The sequence below is a fragment of the Brienomyrus brachyistius genome, chromosome 1 (assembly GCF_023856365.1).
Source record: "Brienomyrus brachyistius isolate T26 chromosome 1, BBRACH_0.4, whole genome shotgun sequence".
Taxonomy (NCBI): Eukaryota; Metazoa; Chordata; class Actinopteri; order Osteoglossiformes; family Mormyridae; genus Brienomyrus; species Brienomyrus brachyistius.
The window spans coordinates 14674274-14689443 of NC_064533.1; the positions used below are offsets into that span (position 1 = coordinate 14674274).

The 15170-nt window shown below is 45.3% G+C and overlaps 1 protein-coding gene across 2 annotated transcripts in view; it reads left to right on the forward strand.

Moving 5' to 3' along the window:
* Window positions 1–5643: 5643 nt before the first annotated feature.
* The window catches only part of ptprr (protein tyrosine phosphatase receptor type R), a 49837-nt gene continuing 40310 nt past the window's right edge, over window positions 5644–15170 (forward strand). The window contains exons 1-3 of one of the 2 annotated variants that reach the window (XM_049005523.1): window positions 5727–5744; window positions 5825–5935; window positions 10860–11242. In XM_049005523.1, the coding sequence (XP_048861480.1) occupies window positions 5738–5744; window positions 5825–5935; window positions 10860–11242 (501 nt within the window). In that variant the 5' untranslated portion in view covers window positions 5727–5737. Of the gene's footprint in view, window positions 5936–10859; window positions 11243–15170 lie in introns of both variants that reach the window. The other variant, XM_049005534.1, reaches the window with a different exon arrangement.

Consider the following 15170-nt stretch of genomic DNA (forward strand, 5'->3'; position numbering starts at 1 on the left):
ATTTGGGTTTTTTTTAACTTCGTGAATTGTGTTTATTTGTTGTAGATAGGAATGTGCGCGATTGCAAGTCAAACTCAATTGTGCAGTATCACACCGGCAACATACACCGAGTGCGTGTTTATTATTTTATGACTAATACTGTCAACTTTGTTGTGTCTTTTCCTTATCTTATATAATTCTGTGTGTTCTTATGTTGTAGTTTTTTTGTTATTGGTTGACTCTTACGTTGTTAGGGTCGGCACACAAGACGGATTGTCGTCTCCTGACTAATTTCCTAAAATAAAGGCAGTTATTTTATCTTATCTTTTATCTTAATCTTTGCTTTTATGTACCTTCCAATGTTTTCCCATGTCCATAGACATCTTATCTGTAACTTGGTGTATTTGGCAGTGGTGAATTCTTTTATTCAGTAATCACACACCAGTTTTACCCTTTACAAACTGGTGTACACATACTTTTGGCCATATAGTGTATTTATGAACACTGCATGTAAATTTGGTCTATCGTACATGTGGAGAAAATGTTAACAATTGCATTCAACATAGGCTTGCATTCAACGTCCATACTTTCATTTTCAGAATAAAAGTTTTTTTTTTTTTTTCAATTTCAATTAGTTTTACAACGTAAATGAAACAGTCCATATTTTGCTTGTTGCCAAAATCTTTGAGGGCACAACCCTCTCTTCATGCATGATGAATTAACTACATATTTTGCACAGTCGCCTCTTCTTTTTCGGGTTAAGTGCAATGGATGTGACCGCGCTGATGTGGTGACATAAATTATGGTAAGTCACGCCCAGTTAATCTTTTAGGCAAGGTCAACTATAAAATGCGGTCCACCTGAAGGCTAAACGGGAAGAGATGAATTGATAAAAGATACACGTGATGAGACAAACAGCATTTAATTCTCTCTTAGTTGCTTTACAGGGTTGCAATAAAAAGAACGGGCTTATTATGTTAAGAGAAAGATCAATTAGCCTTAATAGAATATTTCTTTTCCCGTTCACGAGTTCAGACTTTCTGCTGCTAAGAATTTCGTTTCTAAACAAACCGCAATATCTAGTTTCGGCACTAGATGGGAGCACTAACAAAAATATTCAGCTATTTCTACCTGTACATGCTATATTTTATCGACGGTTTGTTTCTGGAAACAACTACTGTTAGGGAAAACAGAAAACTTTTTTTTCACCCTTCTACAGCGTTATTTAACGGGAATATTGACTGGCAACTATGTATGTCACAGGAAAGGTAGTTAATTCATTATAATATTTACACAAGGAAAAGGCTAACGAAAATTAGCCTGTTGTAGTCTTTTTCGGAGCAGGGTAACACCCTTCACTCGGCTGTTTGACTTGAGGCTCCCCCAAGGGAGGGCTGGCAAGTGACATCTCACTGGGCCTCAGTGTTTTTTGAAGTTTGTGTAGGGAAGTAGAAAAGTTAAGATTGGGGTGGTGAAGATAGGACAGATTGGGAAAAAAGCGAGAGAAGTAGTCACAATTAACAAGTAATTAAGAAATGGGAAAGGATATGTAAAGTATTTTTAAAAAGCAAAAAGTGGGATAAAATTAGAGTAATATGATGTAATTCGTTTACAGTGCAATGATGAATGGGTGAGGGGGTGTTTTCAGGGTAGGAGGTGGGGTCACACAGCAAGGGAAGCTGAACAGGGGGTCTTCTGTCATAACGAGAGGAATCAGTAAACTGTTTGAGGCTTTTTTGGGGCAGTATTTACCTTTGTTATTTATCTGATTGTTGTGGTGGTCTATGCAATTTGGGGGGGGGGGGCTCTGATTAAAGCAGACCTGCCAAATGGAAAGAGCAGGCTGGTGGCAGCCTCTGTGGCTGGCTGGGAGGGTGTTCGTCTGTTCGTCTGCATGCTTTTAAGAAGCTGCAGGGAGAGTGAGCTGTTATTGATCTGTGCATGGAAAGCCTGGACACACCAGACTCAGGGGACACTAATTATCTTCCTCTAATTTTATAAAGGAGCAGGGAGAAGCCTCAAAGTGTGAGAACTGTAGCACATTGCAGTGCACCCTCCATCCGTCAAATTACAGCATGCAGTGTTCCCTCTTATTGCACTGTATGTTATGCAGTGTGCCCTCCTTCTCTCTTATTACACTGTACATTATGCAGTGTGCCCTCCTTCCCTCTTATTGCACTGTATGTTAAGCAGCGTGCCCTCCTTCCCTCTTTTATTACATTGTATATTATGCAGTGTATCCTCCTTCCCTCTCTTATTAGATACTAAAAATTAGATAACAATAGTACTGAAAAATGTGGATTTGACCACTTAACTGCATGCATTTCCCCTGAGCGCAGTGATCTGTGCATCGTGCCATGATTTCTGCACTCTTGTTTCTTAATTAAATGGACTGTGAAATATATATATATATATATATTTATATATATGCAACATCTTAATTTAAAAAGCTGACACGACAGTCATTACAAACACAGTACATGGGTGAAAGCTGTGTGCTTCACAGAAACATTGTAGAGAGCTGAATGAAGGACGTTTCCCCAAAAACCCACATTATAGGAATTTAAACAAACAAATTGCATGTCAATTTATTTATTTTGGTCTTGGTTTACTGTCAATGTGAAGAGTACTATGCTGGTGCAAAAAGAAGCCACTCTTTTTTGTCATCATATTTGTAAACATTGTGGAAGATGCTGATATATGTATACAGCCCAATCTCTGAAGCGGTGTCCGAACAATTCGTTGTTCCAGACATGTCACATGTTACATAATACCAGTACATACATAAATGCTTTTTGTGTTAGGGTGACCCCCAACTCCGAGGTCCACACTCTCTGGTGCCATGCAGTTAGTACTACAGTGTATATGCCTCCCACTGCATGAGACATGCTGATGATGAAAGATTGGATAGATGAACAAATGAAAAATCGAATAGTCCACTATGGTTATGATGGCGCCCCACTGTTTCCTTAATACTATAATAAAACGTTATTCTGACTGAATCCTACGATTGTAACGGGTGACATATGGCCTCCGTGCTGTGAGAATGCGGACTATTTGCGTCGCGAGTGCAGGCTCGCCCGGGGAGCCAGGAGGGAAGAAGGAACACGTGAGCTTATGACAGTAAAAATAACACAGTACAGCTTTTGCTGGAGCTCCCAAGTCCCCGAGGGACCCAGGGGCCGACGGCGGGGCATGAGTCAGACCCAGCAAGACAGCAGAATGTCTGCTCTTCCCTTCTGGCCACGGGGAAAAAGCTCTGGACATCAAGAGGAAGAGAGACGGTGCCAAAGCTCTCGACGCAAGTATGCCAGAGCGATCAGGCTTATTCACAAAGCCGAGCAGAACGTCTCCTTCGCGCCCCTGGAAAATGTCGACAGAAAAGGTTTTATCCCCTTGAACAAAGGAGAATGTGTCATGCTTTAGTGCATCATCGGCGTGAACAATGGAAATGATGCAACAAGATGGGGTTAATGAGATGTTTGTGTTTCCCCAGATGTTTTTAAAATGCACCAGACTGATGTTTGCTAATTGTGGGCAGCATTCAAGTGAATGATCCTAAGATTGAATTTCCATAAATATACAAATTACTAAACAAGACCACCTAACATTCACAGTTGTGAAGAGAAACTCAGAGGCGTGAAAAGGTCTATTTATAAACATACAGGGAAACAACTGTGTCGGTTATATAATGTCTGCTCTTGATAACTGCAGTGCCCTCAGACTAATGGTGCAATATCAAGTGTATTATACAACCACTCCCAACTCTGAGTTGAATAACTGGTTGGAAGATGGACGGATGGATGGATAGTTGGGGGGTGGAATGTCCTGTTACAGTTGGATAGAAGAACCTTAATTGAGTTACCAACACAGTGTAAATCAGCAAGTCTTTCCATATCTTCCGTGGAGTGATGGATAAAACAATGTGTGATTTTTACAACAGGTGCAATAAAGGATTGGAAAGGCATGTCCGGTGAGGGGTGTAATGATTTTTAACTCATTTGGGAGTCTCCTGGTTCCTCAGGATGTAAAAGCTCTCTACCACTGATTTCAGATGTAAATCAATAGCTATCATGTGACCTTTTGGGGGAGGTGAGGGGGGGGGCTTTGGAGCCAGTAAGAGTTATGTATCATTTATAAATATGTATGTATTTCTTATGATGGTATTATAAAGTACTTTTGTATGGCACATCATCTAAAGTGTTACAGTCATTAAAAGTATGTAGTGTGTCAGGATAAATGACCCTCACTCAATCAGCACCCTCCATAAAACACCATCAATGAATGTTACAATAGCAGCCTCTTCTGCACACAGAAAACAGTCATGTTTGCGACGGCAGGTGCATCTATAGAACTTACCCTAATTTTAAGAAGAAAAAAAAAATAGCAGTAAAAAATAAGCACTTTTCCAGGATCACAGAGAGAGAGCGGTGTGGAGGCTCGGTGGGTGGCACTGTGACCTCACGCTTACAGGGTTGGGGGGGGGGGTAAATCTGGCTGTGTTTGGTGGCTGCCAAAGGCATACGAGTAGGTGGACGGGTGCCCTACAGCAGACTGGCATCCAGGGCCCTTCGCTGCCAGGCTTGCCCTCTGCATACAAGGATTCGGCTGTCCCGCAGATGTAAAAAAACCAACACAAATCAGAACCTGCTGCCAGAATTACTTTGTAACTTTATTTATTTATCTCTCAATGTGACTCATAAGCCACTAAAAGGAAATTCTTCTCTGTAGTGATATGAGACCAGACGAGGGAGACATTACTTTTAGGACGTACTAAACGTACCGCATTACCATCCTTAATACAATCTGGGCAGTCTCTGATTACTATCTCTGGGGTGATCACAGACACTGTCCTAAGTACTCTGTCATAAATTTCACCCACTTTAATGGCACAGGCCACCAGGCAAAATGGCTGCTTTTCCAAATCAATGTAACTCTGTTCTGACCTCTGGGAACTGGCTTGCTGTAAAAGCCACACCCTTGTGCATCTCAGAGAAAACTAGGCTAATATAATTTATTGACAACCCGCCCCCGCCCCTCACCGCAAACCACATGCTGCATTTACCAGGCCCCGAGCAGTGCCTGGAGAAGATGCAGAATGATGAACCAATAAGCTGATCACGTGGTATCAGCGCAGAAATAGTGGGCTGACCAATCAGAATGCACAGCTGAGCGCACTCGGCGTTCAAATAACCACACTGGGGTTTTTTTGCGTAAATATTATGACTCCTCAGATATCCTGATTATTTTTTCTTCTTAAATATGTGTCAGACATGTAAACAAGAGCTAACAACACAAAGAGCTTTAATACAAATGCTTATTTGACTGTTTACATCAATGTAGAAATTATATCGCTCCCTGCATTTCTGTTGACAGCCGCATTGTGTAAAATGAGTCTTTGTCCACAATCTGGATGATAAACGCGTATTATAATATCAGACAATAACAAGTCGGCTTTAAATGGTTTATATGCGCATAAAATGCAATAAAGGTCACATCTATAATGTTTTTGTGAAGCGCACCACTTTCGCCAATGTAGTGCAATGTTCGCCGTGTATGTAATGATTTTCGTGTCAGCTTTTTAAATTAAGATCTCGCAGCCCTTTTAATCAAGGAAGAAGAGCGCAGAAAATCGCCGTGCGACGCGTGTAAACAGAGGAAATCTGGCGTGTATTTGCGGGTTAAGCGCCGGACTGGCCTCCTATAAATTATGTAGCAGTAGGAGCCCTCCCATACCAGTCTTAGGAAGTGACTGTGCATGCAAGGTGATCCGAGATGATTGAAACGTAGCCGGATCGTCATTGTAAAACACTAAAAGACTATTTTATCCCCCCTCCCTGGGCAGGAGCCGGTGCAAAATTTCACCGTAGATCTGGGGCAGCAGGAACCACAAACATGCCGGCAATACGCGGCTGCTGGCTGCTCGTCTGCGCTCTGCTCCAGTTTGGCGTTTCAGGTGAGCTTCCGTTATTTATCAGGCATTAGTTGCTATTAACTAATGTACTGTTAATGAGAAATTCAGAGAGCCGCCTGCATTTCCAGCCGTATCCAGAAAAGAGATATTTTTTTTGTAGATGGTGCATGTTCAGCTTTTTTCGGTTCTGTATACGTCTTTGTAGCCTGTATCCAGTTATGCATTTGAATGGGTAGCTGAAGCCTACAGAGATGCGTATGCCCTTTATTATATTGTTTACTAAGCGGTTGTGTAATCTGAATAACAAGCAGATTTTTGCTATTTTCAGCGTTGCGATATTCAAAATCATCGTCGCCTTATCCGTAATGGAATTAACACGCATCAGGAGGAAATTAAGTTTCTGTTATTTATCGGCGTTGTCTGCGATCAACATGCCAATAATCCCATAGCATATAACCTCGTAAAAAGACTAGTTTTACTAGTCTTCCCCATACATTTATGTTTGTTTTAAATGAATAAAACGTGTTTATCACCCGATCGATTGGCGTTAGTTCTTTAAATGTAATGAATTATTGCCACTGTCATGTGTTCAGTTGGTTTTCTGCACTGATCCCCTGGAGATAGGCTGCAGGATGGAGACATGCTGTAGTGTAAGCGTTTTTAATATCCCGCTCTGCTTCTGCTACCTGCTTTCCTATGGAAGACTTGTACAGATTTCTCCCATTTAATCAAATCGAGTGAGAATCTTTTCTGCGTCGATGTAAAACTGCTTGCCAGGTGAATAAACCGCAATCTCCACCACCACCACCACCGGTGTCTTATGCACAGGAGAAGGCATTCTGCGTGGCACTTGGAGTCAACCATAAAAAGAAATACCTGTTTATAACATGGTTACATTTCTCATGGTTGCGATTCACCGATCACAAACCCCCTAGGCGAACGTGTTGCAGACTCTGTTCGGGTGCTGTAGTGTTTCTCCGACAACCTCGGCGTTTGTTCAGTGGAACCTGTGGGAACATGTCTGCTAGTCCCAAGCCTCTCCCGACAGCGGCCAGGGGATGGGCTGCTCAATAAGAGGTGTGAGCATGATGCGTAATTCATCTACAGGGACAGGAGCAGATCCCCATTCCAAGCTTTACGCCATACTGTACAGCTGCCAGGGCTTGTGTTGCGTATGTATGTGTACATATATACACACACACTATACAGTATGTTGACAAAATAAAGGAAGCAGTGAAGCTAATTATGTACCTAATAAGGAACAGGGCCACCCTTTGTCTTCATAACCATGGGTGTAAATTATGGAAGAGATACAGTCAGTACAACTCCCCCCAAGTGGTTGGAGACCTCAACCAAACATTATGTCCTTGTCCATAGCAGCTTCAGTTCTTCTTTGAAAGCTGTCAAACAATTCCTCAGCTGTGGTTAGTGGGAAATTGGACCATGCATGAAAACAAAATGCCTCTGAGGTATGGAGCAAGTGGAAATCTCTGCGCTCTGGGTTCCTGACCCTCTATGTCAGTGGTTCTCAAACTCGGTCCTCGGGACCCACTGCCCTGCTTGTTTTTCCAGCTATCCCTGATTATCCAGGTAATCAGCAGTGTGTAGGGCAGGGATAGCAGGCAAACAAGCAGGGCAGTTGATCTTGGTGTGAATCCATCCATCCATCCATTTTCCAAACCGCTTATCCTACTGGGTCGCGGGGGGTCCAGAGCCTATCCCGGAAGCAATGGGCACGAGGCAGGGAACAACCCAGGATGGGGGGCCAGCCCATCGCAGGGCACACTCACACACCATTCACTCACACATGCACACCTACAGGCAGTTTAGCAACTCCAATTAGCCGAGTACCCGGAGGAAACCCTACGACGACATGGGGAGAACATGCAAACTCCGCACACATGTGACCCAGGCCGCGGGTGTGAAACCATTTTTAATTAATTTAGTGTAGTTTTGAGGGGAATTATCTTGTGGGAGGAAACGATGCTTTACAATGCTGTGCCTGGACTCCGCAAATGATTGTGTTCCTTGGTCTTTGTATGATTATGCAGAGCTGTCATTGTGTCTGATCTGATGACTTGTATGATATGGCTGCCCAGACTAAGACGGGCTGTGTGAAAGCATCTCTCAGCTTCCTCCAAGCGTAAAGCCATCTGGATGCAGTAAAAAGGGTGAAAGGTGGCTTCTTGGAGCATGGTGCCTTTGCCTGTCGCTTAGGGGTTCAGGTTTAGCGCTTTTTACAGCAGGTTATGCATCTTGGCATTGGGTTAAGTAATCTTGCCCCTGCACCTGCAGTCTATTCCCTTTGGAATGCCGGGATCTGCCCCATGTTGCTTTGAAAGCTTGCATATCAAACTGCCGATTGTCAAATCTCTTTTAGTTGACTAGTCCTGCTAATTGGCTTTGCACTTAAAATTACGCACTTCTGTAACTCCGTTTATAATCGGGATTTCGTTGTGTCAAAGTTATTAAATAGTAAATTGACTGCATTTATATAGCGCTTTTCTACTCTTACGAGTACTCAAAGGGCTATACACTTCATACACACATGCACACACCGGTGGCGGAGGCTGCCATGCAAGGTGCCAACCTGCTCACCGGGAGCAATTTTGGGTTCAGTGTCTTGCTCAAGGACACTTTCATGGGGTCAGAAAGAACCAGGGCTCGAACCTGCAACCCTCCGGTTGCCGAACAATAGCACTACCTCCTGTGCCACTATCTTCCCCATGTTTTTTTTTTTTTTTTTTTTTGAAAAACCATGACACACAGTTCTTTTTCATGTTCCTGTTATTTTGTCCGCCCCCCAAATATTTGCTTGTGTATGTATATCTGCGATCCATTCAGCGTCAGAATGAGTCTGAATACAAAGGAGGCGAAGTACAACTCTTCGTAATCAGCCTGGGGTTAGCTGTTGTTATAGACAAGTGTTGGTGGATGAGAGAAACCTGTAGGCCGAGTTAGTCTGATGTTTCATACCCTGCTATGAGTAAACTAATGCAAACTTGTGTTCCACGGCAATCTGGTAAGGGGGGGGGGGGGGGGGGTGCATGAAATAGTGTTAATGCCTGACAAGCAGAGTCATCAGATTCCAGAATTCATCAGTGCTGTGGTACAATGTCAGTTAATGTGCATTATTGTCAAACTGGCTATAGAGTTCATCAGCATCTGATCCATAGGGACTGATTTTTAATTTTTTTTGGTTCAGGGCAGGTACATAATCTGTGACCTATATACCAAGCAAGTATGTCATGTTTTGATGAAGGTGGGCTTTGATTCACGTATGAAGCTATCCGAGGTCTTTGGGAAGTCTTACTTCTCATCATTTATAACCAAACTACAGGGAAATGCGGTCCTCCGAGACCCACAGCTGGTTTATGTTTTTGCTCCCTCTGAACTCCCTGCCAGACAGTCCACGTTTTTGCAAAAATATGGACTATCTGTGGGTCCCCGAGAATTGGATTGGATGGGAGACGAAATGTGTTTGCTGCCAACAGATTGCAGAAATTTTAATTTCCTTCTCTAATATTTGAAGCGAATCCAATCCAGGCTTTCTTCTGCCATGTGCCAGTAGTTCTTGCCATAGGGTCCAAGCTCATCGTGACCCTTTCCCAGATAAGTGCTTATGGAAGATGAACGGATGAAGTAAACTGATTTTCTTCCACCATTTGGTGCCGAAAAGGATGGCCCACTTTTCTGCGGGCCCTGGTTCCGTCTCGTCAAGACTGTAACAGACGGACGCCAGGTTAAGGATCTGAAACCATGTAGTTGAAGCTGCATGTTTGACATTTTTTGTGGCTTTTGACATTGGCAAATAAACGATCAAATTTAATTGCAGTCTCTTATATGCAGAAAATTGGGAAATTGCCCCCATCTCATAGGCAAACCTCCACTGACATTTGTTTGTGGCTGAGTGGTTTGGGATACCTGTGAGCGGCAGGGTCGTTGGCCCAGTCCCAGGGTCAGCAAAGCAAGGTCACTGAAGTGGCCCAGAGCCTGACCCTTAACCTCATTGGCTGCAGGGACTGGCTCAACCTGATTACTCAATCGTATGTCACTTTGGATAACAGCGTCTGCTAAATAAAGGTAAAGATCCTTCTCTGGTAAGGAACTAATCGCCATTGGCTGTCCATTAAAACTAAATAATGCTGAGGGTTAGGATACTCAGGCTTTTTTGCTTGTGTGGTTTTTTTCCCTTTGGTTAATATATTTCTTGATATATATTCAGAGCAAAATAAAACTTCAGAGAGAATTCTGAAACGGAAAAGCAGCTAATTAATGGGGCCCTTGGTGTGTGCTGTATGCAACATAGGTAAATATTTGAGGTGCTTGTGTGTCTTTGCTAACTCAAAGCTTATACCAGCGTTCCGGCTCACTGGGGAGCCCGGAAGATTCCGGCATTCCTGTAAAATCCTCAAACGGGGGAGAGACTTTTCTCTGCTGCTGCCCTGGTTCAGCCTCAGAACAGTCATCAGTCTGTTTGCAGTTATTTTCTTCTCACATTCACCGCTAAGATATTTGAAATCTCAGGTACAAGTGCTTTGCTTTTCCAAGTCAAATTTAGGTCACTGGATCCAGACCCTAGGAGTTTAGCCTTCTTGAGTGTTTTGTAGTGGTGAAGATGGGTTTTGTTGAACGTCTCATGGCATCTTATTTAGGTGCAATGATGACACAGTTTTAGGTCTTTCTAATTTATTCTGGATGCTTTGTACAGTCCAAAAACCTGCATGTTGATGAGCTGGTATCACTAATTTGATCATATGTTTTGTGCCCTGTGATGGATTGCCATCCTGTCCAGGTGCCCCCTGCCTTATCCCCAGTTATGTGCAGCCATCTTGTCCAGTGTGACCCTGGACTGGCACTCTGGCGTTCCTGGTATAGGTTCCAGACTGGTCACAGCCCTGTACTGGTTATGGGTATGGGGAGGGTATCTGGTTTAACAACTGCTCTCTTTGTTTTTGTTGTCCAGGATGTTTGTCTGGAGACCACGACTCTCTTGTGGCTGCTCACCGTGTGAAGTGGCCGGTCCTGGTCACCCGGCGTGCCGAGAGGCTTGGAAAGACTGTGGACCTGGGGGTTATGGGTAGTAGCATGAAGGTCGTCCGTAACCCACACCATCACCAGCTGGATGAGCTGCACCGGCACCCACCAGCCGGCCACCTCAATGATCTCCCCAGCAATCTGCCACACGGCCAGTCGTGGGCCAGGATCGGCAAGCTTCGGCCCGCCTTAATCACACCCCCCCATTTCCGGCAGGCACCCCCCGAGCAGGCAGCTGGCTTTCTGGCTCGCACCGAGGACGACGTGCGGGTGGAGAACGCCCCCATCTCCGTCAGACACCTCGTCACTGTGGTAGGCGCCTCCCTCTCTCTCGGTGCTTGGTGTTTCACTCCAGAAAAGCTGATGCTTTAGTCCAGTGTTTCCTAATCCGGTCCTTGGGGTCCCACAGTGGATCCGTGTTTTTGCTCCATCTAAATGTGTGGACTGTCTGTGGGTCCCCGAGGATTGGATTGGGAATCACCGCTTTAGTCTAAAACTAGATTCCATGCTTCTTTCTAAAGCTTATTGTCATTAAAGGACAATAAGGAAATGTGATCAGTGAAATAAGGCCTCCTAATGCTATTTTGTTTCTGAAATGTATAATGTTTAGACATTATGACCTTCTCGACATTCAAAATGTGAAAGAGATCAAGTTCATCGATTGACGCGAGAATTGTCTTTAATCGGGCTAAATTGGATTGACCTGTGGACCTCCACTCTGCTACACCCTGGTGGGTCTGATGCCCTTATGACTCTCAGAGGTGTGTGACAGATCCCTCCCCCTCCTCCCTTTCTAAGCTGTGGGCAGGTTTCCCCGGGGATGAGGGACTGGGCTTGGATACTGACGAGTACCGTCAGGATCTATAAATCAGCAGGGTTTTATAGTATCTTTGGAGCTTGTCAGCGCACAAAGATGCTTCAGTCATCATTCATTTTCGGGGATGGAGGAAGGGAGGCCTGGAAGGAATAGGAGTGACTCTGAGGTGCTGAACCCTTGAGGTAAGCACAGGCCAGTCATTGCCGTAGTTGTGCAAAACAGCTATATTGGTCCATTAGCTCATGTTATGGCCAGCTAACAATGGGTAACGGCTATTTTTATAAGTTGTATCTGTTCTGGGGGGCGGAGCTTTCACAGGGTGGGGCTTCTGGGTCAACGTTTGATTGGGCCACTAGGTGTCGTGGATAAACAGCAGCAGAGCATAAACTCAGCGGTGTGGCAGGCCAATGAGGCTAATGTGACTAGGGAGAAGGTTCCAGAACCACTCTCCGTCACCTCTCCACAGACCTGTCTCCTGTTCGGTGGTGCCTGGCTTCACCTCTGTGTGTGTATCCGTTTATCAAATAGCCAAATGTAGGGGGATGTGTGCATCACAGGGAATGGTGTTATATTCGGGAGGATGCGCTAAAAATCACTGCTTTCTGTTCACACCCACCCCCGATGGACAGGATCAGTACAGACATAATGTACTCGGGCTAAATGAGTTGATCATATAATGATGTCGCTCCTGCCAAAGATACAACACATTTAAATATTTATGACCCTCTCCGACATGCCAGTTAACTGCTGCTTGTCACCCAGATGAAAGTTGTGATTTAAAAAAAAAAATATATATATATACGTATATGAGTGTTTTTGTTATTTATTTATTGCATGTGGTTTAAAGACGCACACCCTTTTGAGCAAGAGCCGTGACCTCGTTATGTGGAGGGAAGTTAATAGGAAGCGGTATCCAGGAAATGATGTTTTGTGGTGTTTTGCCTCACTTATAGCGGCGGTTGTGTGGAGGTGAAGAAAGCGCCAGGATCATTACGGTGTGACACTCCACAAATTACCCTGACGACTCCTATCGACAAAATGTCCACTGGGAGAGAATTAAGGGCTAACGACCCTGTATCTGTGGAGTGTGTCTGGACCTGGGTGTGGCTTCGCTCTGATTGGCTGCGATCAGAGCCAAGGCCCGTCAGGCCAAGATGCGTACCCTTGCTCCTATCCCTCTTTTGTAGGGTAAGGGGTCTAAACGTAGGGGGTAAGCATAGGTCTGGCTGTCTCTCCTCATGCTGATTCTCAGTGCGACTCATTTCTCCGCCGGTTTATCGGATTCATCATTTGGATGGGGAATTAGCCGGTGCCAGGTGCAAATTAATTGCTAATTGAAAGAAAACATAATTCATGGGTCTTTGATTTCCGGCCTGAGGGATTTAAGCCGGGTGGATTTAGACCTGGCGTGAGAGGGAACAGGGAAAATCTGTCAGACCGCTTTATTTTAGCGTCATCTCCCCGCTGCGATTAAAAGCAGGTTAGGTTCGCAGTGTGTGATGGTGTACATGCATTCATGAAAGGATTTTGGTGCGATTAACAGTCGCTAATGTGCAAACAAAATGGATGAAAAGTGATAAACAAAGTTTTGGTGGTTTTAGTATCTTTGGTGGTGCCAGTGAGATTGGAAGACTGGCTGGAATGTTTTCTCTGTTTCTATCTGTCTCTGACTGTCTGTGTGTGTGTGTGTGTGTGTGTGTGTGTGTGTGTGTGTGTGTGTGTGTGTGTGCGCCGATCGCGTCTTGCAGTGGCACATTGTCATTCCTGGCCACCTTTTCATGCCGGCATCAGGTCACACACTTCGCTGACATCAAAGGTGCCTTCATTACTGAGGCAGGAAATGAACAGGGATTATCAGGGATCTCTCTTATCTCTGCCCTTTGTCCAGCGGGGTGCCAAGCTCATTTCCGTTTTAATCGGTGGCCAGCTTGCCGGTCCTCATGTCTCTGCTTTCCCCCGCGAGGCAGGCGGGCTGTTTGGAGCCCCCCCACCGGGCATGAGTGGGCAGCCCTGTCTGAATGCAAAGCATTCTGGGTTCTGGTATATCAGTCGGCCCAAATGGACTTCAGCCCAGCTTCTCTGTGAAAGTGCATTTATTCCTGTGACCCCGTGGTTTATAATGGGGGGGGGGGGGGGGGCTGGTGTACTGGGGTCCATAGCTCCCGCAGGACCGAGTGCCTGGGTTTGTTCTGGCCCGGTCCCCATATCCCGACTAAGGTTGGACACTGTTCTCATTGTGCCCTCTCATCTTGGAGTATTCCGGGTCCTGGTCAGGGTTCCCTGAATAGAAGAGAACAAGGCAGAGTGGCCAGAAAATGCTAACTATCCTGTTTAAGCTCAGGTGTCACATGGGGTCAGGGAGGACCCAAGCTAACAGGTAATTCTAACATTCCTGATTTACCCCTAGCCTCATACTGAGGGCTCTCCCAGGTGGTCCAGGTTATTGGGAGAGCTTGGTAGGGAGGGAGAAGAGGTCCCACAGAGCTGCCAGAAGGTCATTCCCTATAATAACTGGGGACTATTTTAAGTTATAAGGTATCTACACATCTACACAGTATTTGGAGCTGCAAGGCTGGATGTAGTTGCACGGTAAGGGTGCTAGTGTGTTAGCGTCCTGGCTTTCAGCACCAAGGACAGCTCCTGGCCAGGGGTGTGTGAGAGCGGCTTTCAGAACCCAGGAGAGCTCCCAATCCGATTCCAGACCCCTGTATTAGTGCGGAGTTCAGAACCTCCAGATCCGGTACCATCTCGTAAATACAGGCCCTGCTGTCAGGCCTAGTTTCCTCGCGATGTGTCCCACCCACTCGCTATCTGTCACTGCTGTGCACACTCTGTGTGTCCCTCATCTGTGTGGCACCGGTGACCTATTTTCCAAACTGCTTATCCTACTGGGTCGCGGGGGGTCCGGAGCCTATCTCAGAAGCAATGGGCACGAGGCAGGGAACAATTCAGGATGGGGGGCCAGCCCATCGCAGGGCACACTCACACACCATTCACACACACAGGCACACCTACGGGCAATTTAGCAAATACAATTAGCCTCAGCATGTTTTTGGACTGTGGGGGGAAACCGGAGTACCCGGAGAAAACCCCACGATGACATGGGGAGAACATGCAAACTCCACACACATGTAACCCAGGCAGAGACTCGATCCCGGGTCCCAGAGGTGTGAGGCAACAGTGCTAACCACTGCACCACCATGCCGCCCCTCGGTGACCTATTTTGTTGTTTTTATGTATTTTTTTTTTTTTGTGATTAAGGATATCTGAGTGGAGGCGTCATCCACATACGCTACCTCTATGTCACCCCTGGTCCCAAGGGCCTGGTGCTATTTTCCAGCGGGTCGTTGCAGCAACCGACTCCTTCAGGGATTCGCATTTGTTCTCGTCCGTTCGCCTTGAGAGATTTGGAGCCTGAGTGAC